The sequence below is a fragment of the Cygnus atratus genome, chromosome 4 (assembly GCF_013377495.2).
Source record: "Cygnus atratus isolate AKBS03 ecotype Queensland, Australia chromosome 4, CAtr_DNAZoo_HiC_assembly, whole genome shotgun sequence".
NCBI lineage: Eukaryota > Metazoa > Chordata > Aves > Anseriformes > Anatidae > Cygnus > Cygnus atratus.
Window position 1 is genome coordinate 5,611,754 of NC_066365.1, and position 27,638 is coordinate 5,639,391.

Here is a 27,638-nt window from a genome sequence, read left to right on the forward strand (position 1 = left end):
CATGCCTACTTTTGCAAAAAAAAAAAAAAAAAAAAGGAAAAAACCAAACCAAGTCCAAATTATCCATGAAACTTTCGATGTCATTACTTTTCTTCTGGGTGATGAAATTCTGCTTTTCAACCAACTTAACATTGGTAAGTATGATAAGTACTTAATATATTTAAAAGTAGTATTTATTGAGTAACTATTATCTCAAGCATATGCCAGGTGACAACCTCTGTCAGTGCCACACTAATAAGAAAACTGTGAGGCATCAAGAAGACCCAGTAACTGCAGCTAAATCTAACTTGGTACTCCACCTCCTTCTCAGTAAATTTACCTAAAAGGGTAAAGTCATCAAAATTATCAAACACTGTAGTATCAATTACCTTCTGTACAGATGAACATCATGCTTTGGAAATACTAATTCAAAGGCTCCCAAATGCTTTTTCTGCATCTTGTCTTACTAACTGTTTGCTTTTTGAAACAAGCTTTTTCTACACATCCTTCTCACGTTTCTACAAAATCCTTCTTTAAAACTGTGAGTGGTATTTGTGTTGATGTTTCCTGCATTTCATTACAGTGTGAGCTGTACTTCTTTTCCCCTGTAAATAAACAACAATTTTCCATTCAAAGCCCAGTAAAATTCCCTATTCCTTTCTGTATATATCTTTTGAACATACAGCTACTTGATCAATTCTTGTATCAAAGGTGTTTTTCATTGAGGACGAGAATTATAATCCCCCAAACTTAACGTTACCCTATTTATTAGGAATTTGTTCTACTTAGCCTCACTTGAAGCACAATCATTGAATACAGAAAAATCTGTGCTTGATGTAAGAGACATATTCATCAGCACAGTGAGGGACAGCATAGCCAGCTTTACAAAATTATGGCAAACTGCCTGCACCGAGAACAGCCTCGTGCACCCTGCTGCTCTCAGTAATGCTAGCAATGAATGGGATGCCACTGTTGGAGAACATGGGTTTGAGAAGGGTTTTTTTGTGGACAAAACTACAGACTACCTTCCATTGATCCAGACTCGCAGGCTGTCACAAAGGCAGAACTGGGATGAGTTCTGCATCCAAGAGAAACAATTGTGAATGCCTTTGCAGACTGAGCAGAAAAACGTGCATATGACCTCTGATGCTGTCTGAAAAACAGAGAAAGAGAAGAAAGTGTTAGGAATCTGTTGAATAAATGATTGACACACTATTTTGTTCAGTCAGCACTGAATAAAATGCCTCCAACAGTACATTAGCATCATTACTGTCTGCTCCAGGTTGGTCAGCTCTCATTCACTGCTGTAGTTCAGTCAGCCTTTGGGAAAGCCATCACAACAAACCAGCTGGGCTCAGTGATAAGGATGCAGGGCTGTTTCCTAAGGAGTATAGCTTTGTCATACTTCTGTAAAGGGGTTTTCCAAACAATCTTTGTAAGGTCCTACTGTTCCCTTAATACGATGAATTCAACACAACTCCTATAGCTTTACGGCCTGTTTTGCAAATGGTACTACAGCTCCCCATAGAATCATAAAATATCCTGAGTTGGAAGGGACCCATAAAGATCATTAAGTCCAGCTCCTGGCACCACACAGGTCTACCCAAAAATTCAGACCATATGACTAAAAAGCACAGTCCGAATGCTTCTTAAACCCTGACAGGCTTGGTGCTGTGACTACGTCACTGGGGAGCCTGTTCCAGTGCGCGACAACCCTCTTGCTGAAGAACCTTTCCCTGATATCCATGTCTGGTTTTAAACTCTGTAGCCAATGTCTGATACTGTTTCCTTTCCTCTGGAAACCAAACACTTCAATGCAAGAAAACTGTTCCATGCATCACTAATGCATCATCACCTAAATCATTTCATTATCACCTCTATGGGCTATACGTATGCATACTTGGCAGTCAAAATGAGAGAAGAAAACTGATGCACAAGTGAGCCATTTAGGATGATAAGCAATTAACAAAAAATATTACTTACATGGTAAGAAAATGCACACACTCTGGAACAACCCTAATCAACAGTTTACTGCCTTTTTCATGCGCATGAAGTGGATAAAAACTTTCTGTTTAACAATATTAAAGGCTGATGACAGATTCTTAAAGAAAAAGCAAAAATCAAGTCATCAAATTACTACCTATAACTAAGTAAAAATATAAAGCATAACACAACGGGAGAAGAGTCACAGATGTCCTACAGAAGCTAACAATTAAAAAGCTGTTAAGAATCCAAAAACCACAAGGACGTGAGCTGAAACCAAACTTAACCTCATACTTTCTGCTGTAACTTTAACAAAAGAAAAAGGCAACGTTAACTGAAGGGATCTCCATGAAGACATGTTCTCAACCACAGTTCTAACGTAAGCTAATTTAAATCAAGCAGGCTGTTTTGTATGTTACCTGAAATAATTACGGACTTTACTTGAGTTTTCTCTTTCTGCTCAACCTTCATATGTCCAGACTGCAAACTATAGCTTCTTCGGCTGCTTAAGAATTTTAACATAAAAGAACAGCCATACATCAGCCTGAAAAGTTATCAGAACCGTCTTTTGGACAAAAGAAGAAAATGAAATCAATCTGGCACAGCATGGATTCAATTGATTCTGCCCATGAAATACACTCCTAACAGCAAGAAATACAGTGGTAGATGCAGAACCAGAAGGAAATGATTTACAGTAGCCTAAGAAAACAGCCTTGACTACCACGCTGTTTTTATAACTTTGTTTTTCTCCATGTCTTAGACTCATTGCCAATATCAGGAAGGGAAAAAAAAGTTGCAGACCCATACACTAATACAGGTATGCTGCCTGACGACGCCTTTCCAGGGAAAAGTGATCAAGCACTATTTTCACCTGATTCTTTGGATTGTTTTTCTTTTTTTATACTGAACCTGAATTGCTGTGTAAATTCTGGTAAAGATGGAATAAATTAGGTTAAAATATATAAATCACTCTGGGTCCTGATATTCCTTCTGTTTCAGTTGGTTTCGGGCGTTGCAACTTCGCTTGCCTGAGCTGTAGCTATGTAGCGAGATGCGTTTTCTCATACTGGTTGCTGATAAATTGACTTAGACCTACCGACATGAATGAGTTTACATTGCTGTTCTCAAGAAAAGAATGGGCTTGTCTAATTCATTGAATTGCTTATTTAATTTCCATCTTGTTTTGCCATACAGATAATTCCTAGTACATTCTGAGATGTGGGGCAAGTGGGGGTAGCAGGCAGGAAAACCTACTATAGCTACTCAAAAGGAAAGCTTTCAGATAATTACAATAACAATTGACCAAGCTTCTCTGTTCAACTGTATGCAACTGTAATCTCCAAAAGAACTTTTAACAGTTCAATTAAGATGGACAGCTGATAATTTCTACTGCTGTTTCACAGAATGGTTGAGGATGGAAGGGACCTCTGGAGGTCATCCGGTCCAACCCCCCTGCTCCAGCATTGCTGCATAGGTCTGTTTGCCCAGGTCCATGTTTGGAGGGCTTTTGAGCATCTCCAAGAAAGGAGGCTTCACAACCTCTCCATTCAACCTGTGCCACTGCTCAGTCACCACCTTCGTAGATTTAAAAAAAATAAAAATATAGTTTCCTGACAGTCACACAGTACCACCTGCATTTCACTTTGTGCCCACTTCCTCTTGTCCTGTCACTCAGCACCACTGAAAAGAGCCTGGCTCTGTCCTCTCTGCATCCTCCCTGCTCTCATTTGGGCTGTCATTTTTCATTCAGCTGTAACTACTTATATACCATGGAGACACCTTTCAAAACCCATCAAATACAAGCAGAAACACCCCAGCAGCTGTTAGAGCAGCTGCCCCTGCCAGCATAGAGACTTCAACCCAAACAGAGCCTAGGACAGTGGATGCAGCTCTGGAAGTCCCAGGCCACAGGGAATGCCCCAAGGCTGGGAGAGAAGGTCTTCTTTTCTGCAGGAGGTGTGTGGATGCTGAAGAGCTGCACCACCAAGTGGAAGAGTTACCACAGAAAGTCAGCAGTCTGTGTGATATCAGAGGCAATGAAAGAGAGAGACAGGATCCTCTCAGCTATAAGAGCCCCAGGCCCCAGCTGCAGTGGAGATCAGCAGAGTCTATCCCCCACATAAGGTAAATAGTTCAATATTATGTTAGCAAAGATCTTTAAATGGTAATGCAGTGGGACAATCCTGGGTCAGGTCCCCAGATTCTGTAAAATCAATAGCTCTGCTAACCTCAGTGGAACTAACAATTTATATCATTAAAGTTTTCATATGTTTTAAGTCAAAACCAAAAAAAGATCCAATAGAAGTCTAGTAACAGTTGCATACAGCATGTGGCTGGTATGATGATTATTGTATAGCTGCTGCAAGCCTTTTAATGCCTTTCAGCATTACAGGGTTTATTTGTGGTTTTCATTAGGTAGGATGTGAGAGACTTTAAAATGTCCATGGAATTCCTGTCTTCAGAATACACTATGAGAGACAAGAGGATGGAAAAGATTTAAGATGGGTTTAAGTGCTTAGTATGAAAGGAAATGAAGCAGTTTCTGGGTTATCTACAGGTCTGGTAAAGAGTTACTGACTCCGCTAAAACACTGCAGTAACATTCAAATTTACTTTGTACTATGTTCTTGAAACTGTATATTCAAAAACAGTAACTCTAAACAACACTTCTGAACATTTCTACATGTTTTTATTGATACTTTTGGAAAGGAGACAATAAATTTGGGGCTCAGTTTTAACATACAATTGGACACGTGCCTCAACTGTCTAAATAAGGCAGCATTCTCCTTAACTGAGATTTCCATAAGCTAGAGAAATACAGTAGTTCTGGCTGAGATGGACTGGGAACTGCAGACTAAGCTTTTTTCATCAGCAATAAAGATATCCTGCAGTACGAAAAGTGAGAAAATTTCAGGAACAGAAAACAAAATGTGACTGCTTACATGAAAGGAGAGGGAAAGCCTAAGAAAGAGGCTGGAGCAAATCTGCTGACAGTTTTTAGAACTGGCTTGCAGACCATATCAAAATGTTCTAGGCCAAGTGAAAAAAGTCCAAATTTAGAGGGCCCTGTAAAGCTTTAAATAGCAGAATCCACAGGTAACAGAATTAATGACACAATTAGTGGACAGGCAGAAGATGGAACTAGCACAAAGGGGTAAGAGTTGAATCCTGTCACATTTAAGAAAGTACATTTCGTTCTTGTCTCTTTACTTCTAATACATAAATAACTGACTGGTAACCGTGCTTGGTCAAGTAGGGGAAATATTAGAGCTGGAAGACAGAGAAGAAAGTGCCTATAAAAAGCCCTACCTTCTTTCAAGAACTATAGCCTAAAATACTCTAAAATATTTTGCAATGATCTGAATAGTGTAATTGTTAACCTTCAAACTCACAAACTGCCAGCTCTCAATGGCAGAGGGAAGCTATAGAGATAAATGAGCTGTCATTTTTCCTGTGAGTGCAGACAAAGAATGTCAGCTGCCCACCAGAAAATTAGACTGGCAAGCTTGCATAGGTCTCAGTTTCTGTTTTTAATGAAACTAAAAGCAGTGATCACAAAGAAAAAGGAACACATTTAAAGCATCTTAAATCAGGAAGCAATCAAATTAAGTCCACTTAAAACATCAGATTTGTTCGTACTGTATATGACATTAAAAATGCTAATCTCTGGCTCTTGGCTCCCAGAAGGTTACCGTTTTAGGACTCAAACCAACAAATGTTTGAGCCCAAACCTAGCTGTATCGAACTTTTAGTTCATTTACTTTATGGATCGTTTCTCCAATATCAACAGCATTGCTGACTTGAATAATAAGTGAGGTGGGCACACATTTGTAGGACCATTCTACACATTATATGCAATCCCAAAGAACACTGCATCAGTGCACTACAAAGATGTTTCATTAAGCAGACAGGTCATGGGGATACTATAGAGTCCTCCTGCATGTAGGAACCTGACTGATTTTCTCACTCTTCACATAGTGACAGCACAACGGGCTCTGAAGTCCAGCTTAGAATTAAACTAGCATCTCCTGGTTATTTCTCCTGGTCTGGGTTATTTCTTTCTATTCAGCTTCAAGGGTGTCAACTTCAGCTTCAGATTTCTTGGTTCAAAACAGAAAATTACTAAACGAAGAAAGGTATTTTTTAACCTTCCTAAATATGTGGAAAATGCATACACACAGGGGAGACAGACAGCACTTACAGAAACCCTGCTATGCTTCATGTAAGGCAAGAGTCTAGTAGATTTGATCATCTAGGCATAGAAGTGCTACTGTTCTAACAGAGCCTGAGAGCAATAGCTAACAACTTCTTCTTACTGCTTTCTGCACTGCATTGACTCCTCTCTGCAGATGGAGGCAGGTATTAAATCACAGCAATTTTGTGCACATGTATACCTATATTTTCATGGTTAACAGATGACCTTGAAAAAGACAAAAGCATTTTTCAAGATCAGATGCACAAGACTGACTATCCTGAAAATTTTTTAAACTAAACTTTCTGGTGATACAGCAGCAAGTTCTGAATAAGGATGCAGAGTGGAGCTGTGTTAACCTCAGAACTTAAACATTCCCTCTTCTTTCAAGCAAGGTTAGTGCTAACATTGAATGAATTACAAGAGTTATGTCCTCCAGATTGACAGTACACACGTCAATAGTATTTATTCTTGTAACAGGAGCCGTTACATTTACTAATTGTGTACAGATATCCTGCTAATATAAGATTATCAGGAGCTGAAATCTGCAATTGGAAATTCTCCCCGTAAGGATTATTCAGCTGGAGCATGTTTTATTTTAGAGGGCCTTTTGGTATTTATTACAGAGCATATAAAAGTAATCCAATTGTAATAAAGATTCATAAACTAACTGAAGGTTTCAAATTGCATAACTGCTTTAAATCACTAGATTCTCTTCCAGATTCCTACTTTGAATATGAAATGTTACTCCAACACGGATGAGACATGCTTTTATAATCAAATGTTTGTGTGTAATGGTCAAATGCAAAAAAGAGGAATTAAATGTTTATTTTAGTCTTGATTTTCATCCAATACCTTGGGTAGTTTGTCCTGAAATTCTAATTATATCCCCCAATACAAGCACTGCAAATATGAAAACTGGGAGAAAAATATATTTACTAGAGCTTTTTTCCTCTGCTTTTTCCAAAGTAAAGAGATGGTTGCGGTCAAATTACTTAATGAAAAGAATTTAGTGTGTCAGCAATCATCCTAACAAAGAAAACATGCCCATTTACAGTATTGTTTAACTATTTCTATAGTTGGTGACCACATTAAACAGGTATTTGAATAGGAACATGCCAGATTAATAAAAACAACCTTCATGGTGCCAAGCATTAGCTATTTCTACGAAATTAGCTAAAAGCATGCAAAACCAGTGTGCAAAAATACATACACCTACTACAACTCCTGGCCTCAGAGGCAACTTACGTGATTTTGTTTAAGAAAGCAATGTCAGTCAGATAGACCAGGAGTTACCAGCTCACGTCAGCCAAGCAATACATACGTATTATAGCTCAGGAAACATAACACAGCATGAGCATGAAATCAAGTATCTATTCATGAAAAAAATAAAGTTGAAATAATAAAAGTTGATTTTAAGAAATCTCTGGAGACCTCAGGTGAAAGGAAGGCACCCGGGATTTGCAACAGCGATTCAGAACTTTGATTCTTCTGGTTGCCACTACTGGTCCAGACTGGAGGCCTCAGAGAAAGGAGCGACAATGTTGTTAAATGAGCAGCAGTTGTCTCAAAGTTGCTGGCCTAAGTTCTAAAACATGAGGTTTCCATCCCCCATGATCCTTCACTATTGTCTATTTTAACTATGGATAACTTCGTTATCTTAAAAAAAAAAAAAAAAAAAAAACACTATTTAAAGCCCTGATTTAAATCTTGGCTCAGTGAGAGTCTGTGATGGGGAATTCCACTGGCTAAGCAGAGATGCCACAAAGAAACACACACATTATAAAAATGCTTACCTCGAAGCTTGCAAACTTACTGGTACTCTCGCAGTTCTACACTAAGCCCTGAATTGGTTACATTACCCTAGACCACCACTTTTGTATTTTCTTTGCAAAACAATAAGATTCTTTGTATATAAGCTGGTAAAATCACCTACATGATTTTCTTGACCTCCTGCATGTGTTTAGTATGTATTTTTATATAAACTTAATGCAACCAAGGAGTAGGTCAGCTTGTCACCAAAAAAAACCCACAAACAACACACACACACAGGCAAACAAAAAAACACAGGCAGCTCTTACATCTATCAGTTCAAAAAGCCATAGGTAACCCAGAAATGGTACACAGTCCAGGAAATACCAGATGAAAAACCTCTCTAGAAACAGGCAGAGGGGGAGAGAGGGAGTGAAACAAAATTGCTAGAGGGAGTGAGTTCCACAGCTGGAGTATCTCAAATAACCATCCTCCATTCAGCTCACCCTTCCCTTTCCACATTTACACCCCACTGCTCCTCTCCACATGCTTGCACCAAACGTACCCTGGCTGTCTTGAAAATATTAGGCTAAAACATCTGATAAAAATCAGATGTTCTTCAGTGGCATAGCTACTCTGTGGTGGTTTTTTTTGTTGGTGGTAGTGGTTTGGTTTTTTTGAATGAGTAAATTAAAAGTGAATTCGAGACTTGTTCATGTTTATTTCATACACCAGAAAATTTTATTTCCTCCAGGTTTAACATTCCCCATCATACCGTAGCCACAACCTGTCTCCCCTTCTTTGAAGTTGTTCTGTAACCCATGCAAGTCTATGGGACTAGATAGGACGCATCTGAGAGTATTGAGAGGCTGGCTGAAATCTTTACGAGGCTGCTCTTTGACAGGTTGTGAAGTGAGCAGACGGCTGGCTTCCCCAATGACTTCAGAAAGACAATTCTTACAGCAAGAAGGACAACACAAGCAGCTCCAGGCAGGTCACCCTCACTTCCATCCCTGGGAAAATTATGGAGCAAGGCCTCTTGGAAGCCTTCAAACCTGACAAGTCAATAATTTCCATTTAACTTTGTAGCCTCCTTAAATAACAGGTATTGTCTTTTCAGCACAAGTTCTAAAACCACCCAAATTCTCTCTCCCTTTTCTTACCTGCAGCATTACTTTAGAACAACTGTTCTGGCATATCAATCCTCAACCATTCCAAAATGCCTGCCCGGTACACCTCTAACTGGAGTCATGCCAAGGTCTTTGATATGCTACTGTGTTGGGGTCAAGAAAATTACTGAAATCCTAAGGAAAAAAACACAAACTGGGAAACGCATCAAAATCTGGGCATCAAGACAATGCTGGGGATAAAGGAAAGCTAACTTAAATTTTCTGTTCTATGGCAAAGATGAATTTACTCTCACATTGTTTTATCTAGATATGCCTTTTCCTCTTTGTTGCTTTCACATTATGAAGCTGACTTCGCCTCTTCTGTCCATTACTGGGCGGTTGCATCTCTTTAATGTAAAAGAGAATTATATTGCAATATTTGAAAGCATTTGAACACCAAATACAGGGTGATACTCATAACGGTTCATAGTAACTTACTTTATCTTCATAAATTTGGAAATAAATTTCTTCCAAAACCCCCCAGTTTTAGTTATGTTAAATTACATTTACGGTTACAACCCTAAATGCAGCAAAAGCAACCAAATTCTCATAAAAATGTTAAAAATTACAACAATGACATACTAGAATAAAGGGCACTAAGTACACTAGCATGTTATTTTAAATTGACACTTTAATGCTCAGAAAAACCAGCTAACAATTAAAAATATGCAAGGAATGCTGCTCCAACACACCCAGAGTAACAATCTGGGTTAGAAAACTAGCACTAAAAGAGGGGGGAGAAATAAAAATGAGTGCTATAATAGCACATTAAGAGAAAGATAAAATGATAATTACTTAGGAGTGAAAGAAGTGTAAGCATTTTAATGTGAATTCATGTTTTTGATGAATTAGAGTTCACAAAAATATTAATAACAGTTTCTAAAATTAGACCTTGGCTTCAGCATATGAAAGAAACACAGCTAAGAAGTGAAAATGCCTTTTCGTCTGTATGCTGAATCTATTTCTAATCCTTTTACAACTAGCCTGCAGTAGTTCACCCAAATTTTACAGCCACATATATAACAACATAATTATTGAAATTATTTTAGTTCTCACATACGTAAGATTCTCCTGACTTCAAACTCATTTAGTTGCACTCTGATTCTGAAGACAGACAGAACAGAGATTTTTTTCTAAGCTTCAAGAAATGTAACTCAATCCTCAGCAATTTACAAATACCATATTGGGCACTGGTGTTAATAAATGGATTTCAAACTCAAAGACACCCATGGAAAAGAAGGGATAATTTTAAAAAAAGGCAGTATCAGCCGTGATACAAATTGGCAAAAGTTATTTCTGTGCTCCCATGTACTTGCTGTGAATTAAACCATAGGCGGCAGACCTACCATTGTGTGGGTACAGCAGATTTGAAAAGGTGAACAAATGATATCGTGCTGATGTGATATCACCACATATCACCACATCAGCAGCATCATCCAATATTCAGATTTGTTAAGTGAAAAACAGTAAAGGTTGGTCTCTGCAGGTGGCTTATCCATGTATTTTGATTAGGATGTAGCTCAATTTTTATTTTTTAACATTTTTGTGGTAGATCTGATAAAACTGGGTTGCAATACATCTTACGTGTTTTTGTCCCATATACACATGCAGCATCTCATGCCCATGAAATGCTTCCTTAGTGCAAAAAGGATCATGTATCCATTGCAAACATGCTTCCTATTGGACTGGGGACACTTGGTACACCTCTTCAGGACATCATTGCTTTATTATGCATTGGTACTTACATAAACCATGACCCATGCCACTTGCACGTCTGCTCCGCTCTGCAACTACCAGCTCTATCAGTCTGTGAAAGAACAAAGAGCTCACACTGGATATTTTTTTCTTCAAGTTCTGCATTCTGTGCCCATTTTCTGTTCTGCTGTGTGCATGTCTACTTTAGCAACTTAGAGAACTGCAAAAGATTTCTGCTGTTGTTCAAATCCAATAAATGTAAAATAGGTCAAGAGCTTTTCATTGGGATGTCACAACTCCAATATAGTGTACAGATTCTATTAGCCAAATCTCAATAAACCTCAGAACGTCATTTTAACCCCCCACAAAAAAGATTAGTATTAACATATAAAACTAGCTCAAATGTTCTTAAAATAGAAGCCTCTTAAAACTTTGCAAATACCCACAATAGTGAGGTCTAAATATAGAAAGGTCTCAGTATGTAAAAATAGTAAGTCAGGTGTCATGCACGTTAAAGTCAGTGGATGAAAATCTATTATCTTGGAGATGCATCATGGAGAGTTACCATCTTCAGCGCAGCCGTGCCTTCAGCCCTCATGTATCTTGAGTAAGTGTCATCCCAATGCTTAAAATTCAAGGGAACTCTTTCACTCAAGGAAGAATGATCAATTTATCACAAGCAATGTGATAGTAAAACTGCTGGAGCAATCTACCAGGCAAAGACAGAGGCAGTGTCACTTCCTGGAAATAAGATTTAATGTACGAGCACTGGAGATACAGTTACTCTTGGGCTGTCACCAATAAACAAGACTAATTCAAAGTAAATTTCATTTGACATATCAGGTTCACGTTTCTACATGATACTGAAAAGCTTTTTCCTTAAAAAAAAATTAGCACTAAAATTAATATTTATATTATTTATTAGTATAACTGTATCATTTAGCAGACCTGTTTCAACGGCTTCATCACAGCTGATGCTGTACGAACTTATGAAAGACCAGCAACTGTCAGGTGAAATAGTCTAAAGGGAAAAGAGTGCAGCATTAGCAATAATTTCATCTCTAAAAGTCACTGGTTATTTAATCAGTTAACAAGGAAACCTCCAATAGTATCACTCACTTTGCAAAAACTGAAGAGTTCCACAAGCACCGCTGAAAAAAAAGTGAGAAATTCAAACAGTCAGGTAAAATAATTTTGAGTTACAAGTTAGGAAACATATCACTTGACACACACAAAGTATAAAAATTGTTCTGTTTTCACTCAGAAATGTCCTGAGTGATTCATTATACAACTAGCCTAAATACTTCTCCTTACACACAAGGCTTATCAGAGGAATTTTGAAAGTCTACGTGTTTCACAAATTCACTTTTAGAAGAAGAGTGCACAACAAGACACTTCATTATTCATTTAATTTATGTGTGAATAAAAGCTAGAATCAAAGAAAATGAACTTAGTTTCAGTTCTACCATTTGCATATAATCACAATATATTATTCATTTAGGAAATGCAATGTATTTTAATGATAGTTGTAGGAAGCTGAAGTTTGCTAAGAAACAGCCACTGAACTGAAACCTTGACAGGTAGTTTAAATGCAAGTCTGAGCACAGAAAGTTCTGAGATCGGCTTCCTTTTTTTGAAGAGGCATATAACATTTTCTGACACCAGGCATAAGTAACATTTTTGACACCAGATACGTATGCAGGTACATGCTTGATATCTTGTCCCACCAACACACCCTTTTTTTTTTAAAAAAAAAAAAAAAGTAATAAAGTGACAGGAGCTTAGATTGAGACTGTACATGAGGAGTCTGGTATGACAGTCAAATGCTCCTAGGCAAAAACACTGAAAGCAGTACCTGAGAAGGTTTAAAGGAAAATTTGAATTGTGCTTTCTGCAGACAAATACGCTATTTAGTCTGAGTGCTTAAACCAACACTTCAGAGATTCAGTTATCTTTTGTTAAGTAATGCTCCTCTAGCTTTTTTTTTTCTTGATAGTGTCTAGCCAAACTATTATCCATGTAAACTCAAAATTAACTGTATGCCATTTTGCTGCAGATTACTTAGAGCCCACAAACTTATACAGGCGTATACATGATCACACAGTTCTTTCTAATTATTATTTTCAATGAAAACATCAATATAGAATGTCACCTAGGAATGAAGCAATTTAAAAAAAAAATCTGATTAGCATTGCCTTTTCAAACTACAGATCCACCAGGCAGCTTAAAATCAAACAACAGAAAACAACCATCTAAGATTCTTGTTGATCACCTGAATTAAGCATTTTACATGCATCTTTGCAAGAACAATAGATGGGTAATACTGACAATGTGTAACTTTAATTTAAATAAAAAAGACTGGTTTAGCATAGTCATAACAACACATTTTTTTTATTATTTTTTTTTTTAAGATAAAGCCACAAAAGGAATTTAGGGGGCACAATGTACCTACCAGGAGTGCCCCTTGTATACTGCCACCTCTGCCAACAATAGCAATTCTAACACCTCTTGGAAGAGGACCAAGGAAGCAGATAATACGATAAAGACAAAAAGGAAAGAACAAAGATAAAGATGCATGTACACACAGATGACTAACTTTAACATACAGATGAGATCAGTGCAGCCTGGTCATCAGCTTCACATTACGAACTTGCTTTTTCCAGCATTACTGGCTCCAAGGGTAACATAAAACAATACAGGCAAGACAACAGAAAATTGTGACTATGTTAGGACAATACTTTGTTCACCATACAGCTGATCCCAGTGGGAACAGACACATGAGAAACAAACAGTATTCAGGCCTGCATTTTGGATATCAAGCTAGCTGTGTGCATAACAAGTTGTGGGAAGAACAATGATTGTTCACTTCCCAGCACTGCGATGTCCAGTCATGCTGTTCAGGAAATTCTTGGCCTCTGTTCATTTCATACCTTTTACGTATATGGAAACGTAACAAATCAACGTACCTAAAAACTAATATGAGTTCACATTTCTAGAGCAAAAAGATGGCATTGAGTGGTAATTTAATCTGTGACAAAATACCTGTTAACATCTGTTAAAAATACTTTCTACTTTCTATACTTCTGTCATCCGCTTCTCTTCAGTTTTCAATAAACAAAACATCAGTTCACCTCAAGCATAGATCAGACTTTACTAGTCGTGGTAAGGTAACTCCATCCTTAGAAATGAGGAAGATTCTGTCCTCCTGAGAAAAAAAGAAACAAGAGCCCACTGATGCCAGTAGTGGTAAGGTCACACAAGAATGTCACGTTACATATAAACACAACACTACTTTTGCAGTTCTTTCTCTTTTTTCTTCTATAAATCTTTTTTTTATTATTATTTTTTCCCCTCTGAAGCTCAATTCTATGTGGGTTGGCAGATTTTCACTGCATCAGTGGGATTTTTCCAGTCTGCTGTCACAGTGTAAAACAATTCACTTAGGTTACAAGTAAGCACACCTATGGGAAATTATCTCATTAACATGAAAATAGGCATTAAAAAAAAAAAAAAAAAAGATTGGTACTGGGATTCTTGTTTAGCTTTAGCTATTCTTCCTGACTGACCTAAGCATCTAATAACCTGCTGGACACCCATCCAAATAAAGCTCCTCCACTACCTCTGCTTCCAAGAAAAACTTTTTGCCTGTTTAAAAAAATCCATTTTTTCCCATCTTGTATTCAGTGGTATACATTTCCTATGGCACATCTCAAGTGCATTCCTTTTCTGATTTCTGGTAGATCAAAAAACTATTACAGATGATTGAAATGGGTATTGTAGAAATTTCAAAGCATGTAACAGCACAGTTTTTTGCTCTACTGAAAGCTAATTATTACTGTATAATAATAGAACACGTCAAATACACATCACCACCATACCTAAAAGACACACATTAGTATCCATTGCCCAGAGCAGAGTAAAGCTTTGTGAAAATCCTTACCATCAACAGCAAAGATTCAATCACCTATCTTACCCTGATAAGTTCTTCCTTCTTCACAAAAATGTAATGAAGAGATTTTCTCACTCCAAACATACTATCTGGATAATGTTCACATTTGACTTACTTCTGGCTTAAAAACCTGAGTTCTCTTTGAGCAAGTGTATCTCTGGGCAAAACTTTCAGGAACACCTGGTATTGCCATATATTTTATATTTGCTATGCAATCTTCCAACTTCCAGCTCCTCCTGTTAACTAAAAAAGTTACAGGAAAAGCACTACGTCATTCTCAAGGATTCAGGTTAAAGGTACCATTTAATACAAACTTGCTTACCTTTGTGCTTCCAAATAAGTGTGTAGCTTCCTTCAGTCTTCACATTAAAACAAAAAAATAATTAGATCTTTTAGAGAGAGAACTTTCATGAAGAATAAAACATTTCAGGATCCTTTTTTTTTTTTCCCCTCCAATACCCGTTGCTGTTTGTAATTTTGTGTCACACACACTGACCAAACTTCAGATACATTTAAATTAATCCATGGCAAAATTTGCAAATGTATGAAACCCACAATCATACAGGAAAAATACTGTTATAAGCTCTTTTCCATTGTACTAGTGTCAACAGACAATTTTAAACTAGGGTAGGAAACTGTTTACTAGTAAAAGCACAGAAGAACATTTATTTTCATTTTACAGTAACAAGTCTGTTGTTGATCTTTTCAAACGGTTCCACAACTGCAACTTCGTTCAAATTTAAATTGAATATAAAAATAAACGAAGAATATGTGTACAGACACAAATTGGTCTTAAAAATTCCATCTGACAGCAAGTCTCTTAAGAATGGAAAGCAATCCACTTCAACTAGTAGAGGTGGCAGTGAAGTAGCTGTTCGCTGACATCACACTAGCTCCTGTTATCTCGTCAATGGAGAAATAAGGGTTTTCTTTAAATATTCGCTTTCAATTGTCTGGTTACAGAATTCCTGTGTAAAATTCAAAGATAAAATTTTAAATCATTTTTAAAAGGATTATTAGGTTAGAATACATTTTTTCTACATGCAGAATGATGATCAAAGTATTCTGAAAATCTTTTACTAAAAATAATCTTGCTGAAGTAGTATGGAATTCTTTAGCAAAATCAAGCCACCACCTGTTGCACAACCTTCTTCACTAACACCATAAATTCCATCTGTTCCTCTAGTGATCTGCATAACTGGCTGGTAACTGCTCTGCCCATGAGCACAAATGAAGGTTTGAACATGAATACAATTCTGAAGCAGCCAAGACAGCTTTACTGCGAAGAGAATCACCTTCCCTTCTCTAAGACCACCTTTTTTCTAAACCTCTGCAGACAGATGTGATACCATCAACAGTTGTAGAGACTTCTCAGTAAGAACAACCAAAAGTTGCCTAATGACACATTACAAGCTACAATTTGCAATTCTCTGCATGCAGTTCATTTTCTAAAACTTTTCATGCTGCTTCCTTTTCCAAACACAATGGGTTCAAGATGCATGATGTCTGCTTCCCAGCTATGCTTGAATCTGCTGGATGTTGTTATGCACCAAGGATTTATGTTCGACTTCAAATCAAGTATGAGCTTCACACTCTAAGTTGGGATGCCCACAAACATATTGTTCTTTGGAGAACAGCTCTCTGGCTCCATAGATATAACTTGGACAGAGTAGTGACTTCCTTCTGCAGCCCAGGCCCGATCGAGATCCACAAGCCCCATACACTGCTTTCCTAAAATGAGAGAAAAGGAGATCATGGAAAATCTAAAAATATAGAAACATTACCAGAAACATGAACTTCAATGTTAGGAAAACGCATCACTAAGTTATCTACAGAACAAGTTCCAAATCTACTTAAAAAAAAAAATCTATGTTAATCTGGTTTACTTTAAATAGGCAGTCATTTATAGCCCTAAATCACATCTGTGTGTTGTAACCCTCATTTAGCAATGACCCTGAGAAAAAATATTAACTCTTTACATACATATGGAGGAACAAAATAGACACTACTATTTTGAAGTATTCCCAAAACTTACAGAAAAATGTGTGCACTAATGTAAAAGTGACAAGAAAAAAAATGGCTAGTTTTTCCCTTAGCTCTCAAAATTGCTAAGCATTTACTTCCTTTATAACCGTAACTGTTTTCCTACTGTAGTTTCATCTAAAATCTTAAAATCTTTGGTTACTGATTATCAAATGAAAGAATAAAATACAGAACAGTGATCCAGTTGATCTGAAGACACACAAAGGTAACTGCTTATAAACAAAAATACTAAATTACTAATGAAAATTAATCTTATCTCAGATTTATCTGCAAAAAAAATGGGAAGGAAAAATTCAAGTTTTTTTTCTGCTTAAAAAAATTTATTATGATACAGCTATGGTAAGTTGACAGGGCCATTTGGTTTTACCCATTTACTCATTTTAATTGATTTCTATGTTTTGAAATACAGATTTGTCACATCACATTTTCAGCAGTTTGAAACTCTTGCAAGAAAAATTTAGCACTTCCCTGAAAAATTTTAATTGCTGATAGTCACACAGTCTTGAGTCATGAACAAGACACAGCCCTGCTTCAGACTCAAAGCCAATGTTTCTGTCTTTTCTTTTTCTTGAAAGAACTGCACAATTAAATATATTTTTTGGTCTGAGATGAAGATAATAGCCAAGAGTACTCATATCCTGTTCCTACCCTAAACTACCCTGTGTAATCGTGTATTTCTCTCCCTTGAATTTATATAGAACTTGGTTTCATGTATCATTAATAGCTCTGATATGCACCTGGTAAGCGTCTGTAGAAGTTTAAGGTTTAGGTTTTGAAACAGCAGTTTCAAATCTGAAACAGAAAAGTGGATTTGCAATGGTCTTCAATGAAATGTAGTGTTACGTGGAACTAAAAAAAAAAATTACATTCTTTAGAACAGAAAAAGCAATGACATTTCCTGTATAGAAAGGGAGAAGAATAGGATTTATGGTCGTTCTTTTTTTGGTCTTTTTTTCTTTTGTTCTTTTGTTGTTGTTTTTTTTTTTTTTGTCAGTGAAAAGCACATTGAAGTTGTATTTGTGATGAAAAATTGCAGTTTCAAAGACAGAATAGGCAAAAGTTATAACCTTTCAAAAATGTTTGAGTCCTCTTCCAATTTTCAGTACACCTGGTAAGCATCAGGAAAAAACATGGGGTGCTACACTGGTAACTAAAGACTGACATTTTTTTCTTGTTCACAAATATCGTGATGATAGCAAAAGAGCTGACAAGTTTGTTATAAAATAGATATTGTTATCTCAGTATCTGTATTATTTTCTTTTTGTGCAGTGAATATAGGAGATAATTCAAATTCTTCAAAAGAAGTCTGAAAAAAAAAACACATTGTGATTATTTGCTCCTACTGCTTTAATATACTTAGAAAGTGTTTCCTGTGAGCCAAGGATGGCCAGTTACATCCTTAGAGTTTCCAGCCCCTTCTGTCTTTTCTGACCCAGAAGATTTTTTATATTTTTTTTTTTCTAAAATTTCTACAAACATAATGAGGTGGGCCAAATAGGTTTGTATGCTCTGAAGCCTGTCTGTACCAAAGGTAGCCCACGTTCTGCAGTGCAGCTTTGTTGTTTCCAGCTGGCATGGATGTTTGCCCTTCTAAACAAGTTATCACCAGTGATTACAAGCAGGACAAAGGGTTCAGACTGCAAATCACTACTACAGAAGTGCTTTTAATGCAAGATGGACTGGCAATAGAAAGACTTCAGTAAAGTTTACAAAAACCTCACCCTTTTTATAGAATGATTTGGGGGTGGAGGAGAAAGTAGAAAGGCAATGAAAATCAGTAAAATGCAAACCCTCTAGCTCATATTGATAATTCTGAATGAAGAAAATATTTTCAGTATCATAGTTCAGAACAGCATGGAGAGAAATGTGAAGAAACTCCAATTTCATAAATCATTAAACTATTTCTTCATAAAGCAACATAAATAGTGACGCTGAAATAGTCTACATAACCGCTGCAGAAATTCATACCTATTAGCCTGCGTTCAGGTGGAAGCTGAACAGCTGTCTGATCTGCAAATCTGCAAAGGATCATGTGCTCCTAGAAGAAAAAGAAAAGAACTTTGGTCCAGTAGCATTTCTCTCTTTCAAGTAAGAAAAATCTAATTAAACGTTTGTAAGTACTAAGAACCTCTGTCCCGTAGAAAACTGCTTCCAGAAAAATAATGCCTGTAAATCCTAATTTTGATACTGCTTTGGCTTGTAAAAAAATTTGTAAATCAAGTGTTTGTAACCCTAAGCAGATTTCTACTTAGAAGGGTTTGTTTCTTGCTAAAATTCCTCCAAATGTCTGCAGCAGCGGAACTGGATGCAACGTATACAAGATAGCATTTTTCAAAGGCATATTTCAGACTTATTTTGCCCTCAGCTACTGAAGATCAACACAGCCTTCTTTAGGCAAAGTCATCACTGGGCAGCATGTCCGCATCAGTGAAGGGTCAAGACAAAATTCTTAAATAGGTGACTTGAAATACTGGATGTTTCTCCTAAGCAGCAATTCTGAATCAAAGAATCACCGCTTTGTGGGGACAAACTTCCTTTGCTCTGCCGAATCCATCCAGGATCTACCTAAAAGATCCTGCAGGAAAAATTGATCCTGAAGGCAAAGGTACACCTGGCTGAGAATGGGAAAGCTTCCTACCTCAAAATGTCTACAATTGACCGTCACACTATCCTTGTTCGACTTAAAAGTTTCTGCAGAGGCTTCCATGATAGCTGCCACTGAGTTTTTCCTGTCTTGACACTCATGGGTATGGTGCAGTAGAGGGTTAACCCACCACCTTGCTGTCTGCTTGGATGGGGCCCGAACCCTACCCTCAACTGCCTTCAAAGAAAAGCCAGCTATGCTAGCAGAACGGTTTCTCAAAGATAGCCTAGCTAAGGAAGGTGAGTTAACCAGATGGTGACAGAAAAAGCCTTGAAGGTATAGCACTGAAATTAATGCTCTGCTGACAGCTGTGCTATTTGTGACAGCTGCAGTATTAAGCATAGGACAGAGTAAATCGGAACCATTTTAGAACTGCACAACATTCCCAAGTCTCCTATTATGTTCCAAGTCTCCTATGATGGTATGGGGAGAAAACAGAAACAGACAACAGAAAACACACTGCTACGCAAAGCTTCCAGTGCTACATTTCTGAAAATGAACATGTGTCTTGCATCAAAAGGAAAATATTTTTTTGATTCTTGACTTACACAAAATGGTGACTTTAAGGGCTTGGTTGCTGTAACAGATGGAGAGAGAGACTTCACCTAAGAATACTTCAGCTTCCTTCAGTATCCTGAAGTAAGGATACTTCAGCTTTTTACTAAGGGGGCCATAAACGTCCAAAAGTTTTCATTTCACACACACACAAAAAAACTAAATAAAATCCCATCTTCATATTAAATCAAGATGGTAACTCTCTCTACAGTGCACTCCATCCAATTCATATAATTGCAGACACCTGACCACAAAAAAGTTTGCTCGCAGATTTTCAAATAAAATACAGTAAGACATTATTGCTACTTTAAACTCAAATTTTACTTATTTACATAAACACACAGTATCCTGAGGCAGGGATGTTTGTTTCCTACTACAGCTAATTCACATGAGGGTTTTCAGCTCACAGCTCCATAACAAATTTGCAAGCAAAATGAGAACATGCTATAACATATTTAGGACTCAACATGTTTTATCAGTCAGTGCAGTTTAAATATGGCTATTTCTGTAGTATGGAAGAGCTGAAAACCTTTAACCCAGATGTAACTACTGGAGAACTGAGAAGTAATGCCACAGGCAACGTGGCTGTTCTTAGGAGAGACAGAACAGGGGTAGGCAGCCTGAGAAGAAAAAGAAGGGTTTCACAGGAGAGGAAGGAGGTCAGAGATAGCACAGAACCCTTCACCAGTCTTTAGGCACTCGACACAGCCTGGCTCTTTGCAACAACAGGATCTCAGCTCATTCAACTAGACCAGAGCCAAGGTAAGACTTGCCGCACAACCTGGAAATCTGGACTGACTCTAGTGCCTTGGCTTCCTACAAGAGATGAACCTTAAAACTAAACTAGAGTCTAAGGCATAACCACATCTTTTTCCCATGATATAACCAGTAAATTGTCACATTCCCTGTTGGCAGAAATGAGGATAAAAGTATTTCTAAAGGAACAAGGACAATAATTATAAACTGCATAAATGTTGGGCATGTATAAACAGTTATTTTGCCTTTAGAACACCCACAGAAATGCCTAGTAAGTTTTCAGAGCTGTATGTCCAAAGTAATTCGTTCTTACTTTCCAATTTTCCTACATGGACAGTGTCTTGAAAAACAGAGTCCCAAAACGTATCATGGTAGACATCTACAGCTACCATCACCTTATTCTTTGTAGCTATAAACTAATGAATTACAGCACGATGTTCTCATCAAAAACATTTTGGAATTGCCAGACTTCTGGATGTCTTTTTAGATCTCACTAAAATGAAAGATAAGAGAAATGAATTTAAAATGGGAACTGGATAGGGGTGACACAGACAACGTCTGGCTAACACATGGCAGCTCTGGCGACTAGCCAGTAGCCTTTAACAGTTTATTAATATGAAATATAAAAATGCATATAGCTAGCTGTATAACAAAAGTTATTTATATCTAGGATTACTTGAGGCACCATCGAGCCTAGATCATTTGTATAGACCATTATGTTATTAAGAGCAGAAATATTTTTTAGTATTGCCATTGGCCCCTGTGCACTTCTGCTACACAAACAATAAGACACTGGAACTTCTAAAGTGGTGACAAACCCTGTGATCTAAATGTCCACGGATTAAAAGAAAAAAAGAAAAAAATCAGAGCTGCAATAAGATTACACACACTATCCTAACCAAGGCTTCCTTGATTTTGTATGTCACCTTGTCCCTCTGTACCGTCCACAGGTCTACTTTTAACAATATGTTGGCAAATAAACTTTTTCTAAACTCAAACCTGAGTGCTTGGTGATTATGTGTTAGGAACATGTAAGTACATGGAAGGAATGTTGATCAATGGAAAAATTAATTCCAGGTCCAAATCCACTATGCCACTTTTATCATCTCAATCTACGCAAATTTATTTCCATGTAAATTAGTAAAGTGTACATAAACCAAGCTGTCATGAAGATAAGATTATAACTGAAACTCCCTCTACAAGGTAGCGGGAAGTTTTCTAATGTTTTTAAATGACCTCCACCTACAGCATTTAAAAGGACAATCTCCATTTTCCTGCTAAATACAGCATCATCAGTATGCTCACTGTCCCCATTACGTTTGGCAATTAGAAATAACATCCTTCTCACATATTTCAGTAATAGAGGATTATTCTGCATCTCCAGAATTCATAGACTTTTCTGGATTCTAAACACTGAGACTATTATCTAGGATTTGACATGTAACCTTAGCAAAGTTTCTATATATCCTTTCTTCTCTTAAATGCAAATATTCTCTTTCCATGCCACATTAAGTGCACCTAACCATCAAACTTCTGGCTGCTCATCAGTAACAAGTTTAAACACACCAGACAAAGCTTAATGAATTGGTACCAGTTGTCACCTGACCACTTCTCTGCTCTTGTCCTTTTCCACTCCCCAGTTATCTTCATTCTGTCAGATCTGCATGCCTCATTGCTTCATTCTCCCACTTTTCTCTCAAGCTATCTCCACACAGACTCCAGGATCAAAACACATTTGAATACTTTTAAAATAATTTTGAATAAAGGTTTTTAAAACAATACTGTACAGAACTCTTCATGAAGAGTATTTGTTCTTCCTACTCATTATGCCCAATCTTCTAGACATAAATTAGAGGGGGAAATCTGAGTTTGTCATAAAATAATATCTATAAAAGTAAGCATTTTACCTAAAAAATTATTGTAAATTTCTACAGTATAAGTGTTAGTATTTAAGACATAAATTGGTATCCTGTAATTGTTAAGCGTTGAAACAGGTATATCTTAGGAATGGCTCTTTTATACCTTATGATGAAAAAGAATTATCTGGGGGAGATACCATGAAACTTTATGGAAGAAAAAAAGCCTTAAACAAAATGGATGGTGGAGAGAAAGCAATACAATGATGTCTATATTACTAATGAACATTTCATTTAACACATGCACCCCATCACAATTAAATCATTATCAATTATCATTTGATAAGACTCAGTGAAATGCATGGAACAGCCCCAAACCCCCTCCATCCACTATCCACAACTGTATATTTTACATACCTTGTAGGATAAAATTTCTTTGAACTGATTACTGAAAAAAAAAAATAGATCAATTCAATTAATATCTAAAAAAGCCAAGATGGAAAATAGAAGCAATCCTTACATATCTGACCACATTTTATGCAAAACAGCAGTATCCGTAGCATACAGAAAGGCATTCAAAAAAACAGAAACCATAACAGTTTGTTCACTAATAAAGGAAAAGCACGTTTGATGTCTTTTACTGTTCTATTGAATTATTCATACAAATCCACTCTTTAAACCATCAAAAATGCTAATGCAGATTTACTGGGTTTTCCACACTTTCACATACTTCGGTACACAACCTCTAGACACACACATTTTCTGTGTATCACAAGAGTGTTTCTAGGATGGAACTGAATAGGGAATATGGGCAGTATACGGATATGGGAGGTCTATCATGTTTCATAATCTTAAAAATTAAGGGAAAAGAAGTAAACCCTAAAATATAGCTTGAGCCAGGGTCAATACGTTATGAACCACATCATCTCCTACATTGGCCTACACTCTCAGACTTATAATTTTAGCAAACACAAAACCTCAACAATTTACATTTTTTCAGCACCTACAGCAACAAAAGATTCCTAACGTAGTGTGCAGTTCTGGACTTCATGATTTAAAATATAACTTAGCAAAAGTTAAGAGCATCTAGTCAATCTTACAACAAAACAACAGAGAAAAGTTATATGTCTGTTAACTTTAGAAAGCCTAAATTTTTTTTGCCTCTTCCTTAAAAATACTTCTATGTTTTACTCTGTCAGAGGAGAAAACAAAAGGGACACTTATAAAGAGATGGAAGAATCAAACTGACTAAGAAAGGACTGTTAAATGCGAAGTTTAGCAAACTGACAAAGTTTTAGGTATTTACTCTCCAAGTACTTCTGTGACAGCACACCTCAGTAACAGAGGAAGTTACGGAAAATATTTAACATGGAAACTTTTTTTTTTTTTTTAAGATCTGTTGATTCCTTTTAAGACAGCATGTTTCAGCTTCCTATTCTAGCAAATATATACCTGAGTAAATGCTTTAATTTCTAGTGTAATTAAATATGATTCATCTTGGACATCCAAAGGGCAAAGTTCAGCTTTATGAAAATAAAATGAAACAAAATAAAACCTCTCCCCCATCTAGTTCTGCCTTAGAAAGCTGTTAGCCTCATATCTTCTGCTACTTTTTGCCAAACTTTCACTTTTATTTGTATCAAAGGCATTAAAATTCTTAAGCCTAAGATAAAGAAGCATTTCCAACATGGCAGATCTGGAGAAACAAAATACCTACACAGTCAATTGAAAAAGTATTAAAAATAGGAACCAAAAAACAGGAGAGCTCGTCTACTTGGGAATAAATCAGAACAGCTTCACAAGCAGTAAACTGTGGCATAAAGCAGACCCATTTCTTTAAACTGATTGCCTACATCTTTCTGCAACATTAAAATGTCAATTCCCCTTCTTACATTACTTTTCATGAGTTTTCTATTAACTTTGTGATTTCAAGGTAAGAGGTCTGCATATTACATAGATTCCCACATGCTCTATCTACTGTGTTGAAGGTATAGAGTCTTTTTTGAACTTCTGTGATATTATTTTTCTGGATAAATCCAGAAAAAATAACCCAGGAATTACCCATCTGTCTCCCTTTCAAGATGGATTTGCAAAGAGAAAAAGGAGGGGACAGTTGCACTCTAAGTATGAACCAATTGAACCTGGACACTTGCAACGGTCTTGACCTTGAGTTGATTAATTTTGTACTCTTCTAGCATTTTCTTTTTTCACTTCAATTGCTATTTTAAAGTTTTTCTTGTTAGTCTTAGTTTACCTTCGTGGATATTTAAACTTCACAGTGTTCTGAATGAAGCCATAACAACACGGGGAGATGACAAAGGCTGCCCGCGCCTTGATGCAATGTTCGATCACCATGTCTGTTGCCACACCACATGCATGCAGAGCCACCTACAATGTTAAAAACAGAAAACAAAGAAACAAGCAAATTCTTTATAGCAATATTCTACATACAATCCTGTTGTAGTATTTTTGATTGATTGAATTAAATCCTTGAAGAGAGTTTAGCAATGAAGCTGTTATGCCAAAGGCCTGGTCCTTAAATCCTTGGTTTTGCATTTCTCTCTTTCATGTCTATGCTGAGGAAACTTTATGACCTAACTCCACTTAAGAAGGGAGTCATCAGCACTGAACAAGGGTCACTCACCAAAAGTACTCAAAAAGGTAGGTGCACAGGTGAACTGCATTGCCATATCAACTCAACTGAAAATGAAGCTCCAGAAAAATATTAAAAGACAAGCTACCGTGGTGATTAGTCAAAAGTTTTTGTTCAAGCCAAAAGGACTTAGAAATACAAAAAAACCCTCTTGTTCCCATTTGTACCTTATTAGATACCAGACAATCCCAAACATCAAACAAAAATCAAGAACGCACCTCCCTCAATGTGCTTCTACAGCCTCTCAGCCCTGGAGGAGAAATACAGTCTGCCTTACCCCTAATTGAATACTGAGCCTGCTACTTTATGCAGCAGTTCAGATTTGTAAAACTGCATTGTTTTCTATGTTTTTTGTTCACTGTAAATTTAAGAAAAAGGTTTAAAGCTGTAAAGCTCACATTTCAAGGTTCAAAGCTGTTTTTCAAGGTACAGCAACTGGAAGATAAAAACTTTGCTCTCAGATGTGGATTAAAACAAAGACGTTTTTGTTTGCAGGCTGCTTGATGTAAGCTCAGCTGAGCAGACCATTAATCAGCAGCTGAACTATAACTGCATACAGATGGTAACAAGTACTCCTGTCTCAAGCAGAACATTAAAAACTAATATATGTAGTAATTTCACAATGCAATTTTTCTGTCCTTATGAATTTATCAACAAAAAAACTAGTTTAAGACCAGAAAAATATGAGATTATCATGGAATATAATTATAGTTACTTCCCTTTTTATCCAAGCAGAAACTAACAACTGCTTTGCTTGCATGTTTGGAAAAGATACCTTAAACCAGTACTGGATAAAGCACAAGTATATAAACAAACAAAAAACAGTAGCTTTGTTGAGCCTGTATGAACTTTAAGCCATTTGATTTATTCTTTGTGTTCCTCAGAGTCAATTTAGTTAAGGGAAAAATCAACAAATAAAATTGAAGGCAAAGTTTTCTCAGGATATCCTATATGTCAAACTCAGTATTTGAAACAAAATAAAAAGCGAGGATGAACACAGTTAATGCATTTCATTCACAAATTCACACATCTGTAGACAAAGGAAAACGAAGTGTCCCCTGAGGAAAGCCACAAAGCTAATTCAGTACGAGACCATTGACCTGTAGTAGTCCACTGGCCTTTTGGCAGAATAAAAAAGGAACTGGTTGACATGTTCTTCTTAACCTGCTTTCGAACTCCTCACAGATAGCACTTAAGAAAACAGCTAAGTAGTGCAGTTTTTTATTTCATAGTAACTAAAAATGCATATAAATGTGTTTTAAATTAATACCAAAAGTAGAGAGATGAAGACTTGTCAGGTTCATTTTTCTAGATCTCTTTAAATTTCACGTACTATAGCCAGTGAATTTGTCATGTTCCCCCTCATATTTATGCTGTACTATTTCATTGAAAATGGCACAGTCATGCAATGAGTGAATACGAGCCTCAGAAGATGCATTTAGAAATGATACATCACCAAACTTTGTACACATCTATGCATCAATATATTGCGATTTTTGTATCAGACCAGCGTTTATGACCTAACGATATAAAGGTAGCTAACCTTTACATTATTTACCTTCCAATGTACCATCAAGCACTTGCACTACTATTAAGTGAAACAGCTAGCTCCTATCCTACGTGTGGCTGCAGAGGAAACAGGAGTTCATCCTGGAGAGGGAATCATTATATGGGACAAACTAATTCTGAGATGAGATTAATATAGGTCTCCCAAAAAGGGAAAGCTCCAGGTTTGTCTGTGGAATAGACTACAGAATCAAGCCAAAGAAACTGAAATCACAGACCTGAAAATGAAGGGTTTCCAAGTGATTTTTTCCAGACATGTACTTTAGCATTTTACTTGTCATGAGATTTAAGGGAGAATATAACACCTTTTTATTAAACAAAAACTCCAAGGAGATATTTAACTTAGTATTAACCTTAAAAACAGACCAAAAAATTAAGAAAATCTCCCATGACCACAACACAGGAGACTAACTTCACTGACAAACCACTACGCATCTCTCACACAGCATTCACTAAATTATTCTGGAGATTCTGACTTTTTGCAATAGATCTCTGTTTAAATCTCATTGGATTAACCAATTTAACACAGAAAATAAAGCTAGAGAACTAGAAATTTACACTTAGAGGAGAATAAATTATTTTAGTACAGCCCTTCCTTCTCCTGCACTATGCTTCATTCCCCTTATTAAATAAACAAACCAAACAGTTAAACAGAACTGGAGGATATGTGCCATAAACCTTCAGCATTAAGCACCCTAAGCTACAGCCAAACAGGCACTTGGATGGATGGTTTAGGGAATAGTCAGAAATTTGCATTGAAAGTTAGGGACTTGCTGCAAAAGTTCAAATGCTTTTAACATAAAATCAAACCAGAAGAGAGAAATCTTTACAGCATTAAAAGAGACTA

The 27,638-nt window shown here is 36.7% G+C and overlaps 1 protein-coding gene across 3 annotated transcripts in view; it reads right to left on the reverse strand.

The window, feature by feature from the left end:
• Positions 1-1,006: 1,006 nt before the first annotated feature.
• The window catches only part of GSTCD (glutathione S-transferase C-terminal domain containing), an 86,614-nt gene continuing 59,982 nt past the window's right edge, over positions 1,007-27,638 (reverse strand). Inside the window, exons 10-19 of one of the 3 annotated variants that reach the window (XR_007708176.1) lie at positions 24,827-24,960; positions 22,990-23,020; positions 18,730-18,799; positions 15,041-16,449; positions 13,812-13,974; positions 11,889-11,920; positions 11,718-11,790; positions 10,820-10,881; positions 9,329-9,421; positions 1,007-1,132 (exon numbers count right to left, since the gene is read on the reverse strand). Coding sequence is in view for 1 of the 3 variants with exons in the window: in XM_035537894.2 (XP_035393787.1) it covers positions 16,313-16,449; positions 18,730-18,799; positions 22,990-23,020; positions 24,827-24,960 (372 nt within the window). In the remaining 2 variants the exon portion in view is untranslated. Of the gene's footprint in view, positions 1,133-9,328; positions 9,422-10,819; positions 10,882-11,717; positions 11,791-11,888; positions 11,921-12,766; positions 16,450-18,729; positions 18,800-22,989; positions 23,021-24,826; positions 24,961-27,638 lie in introns of those variants that run through there. The other 2 variants (XR_007708177.1, XM_035537894.2) reach the window with 2 other exon arrangements.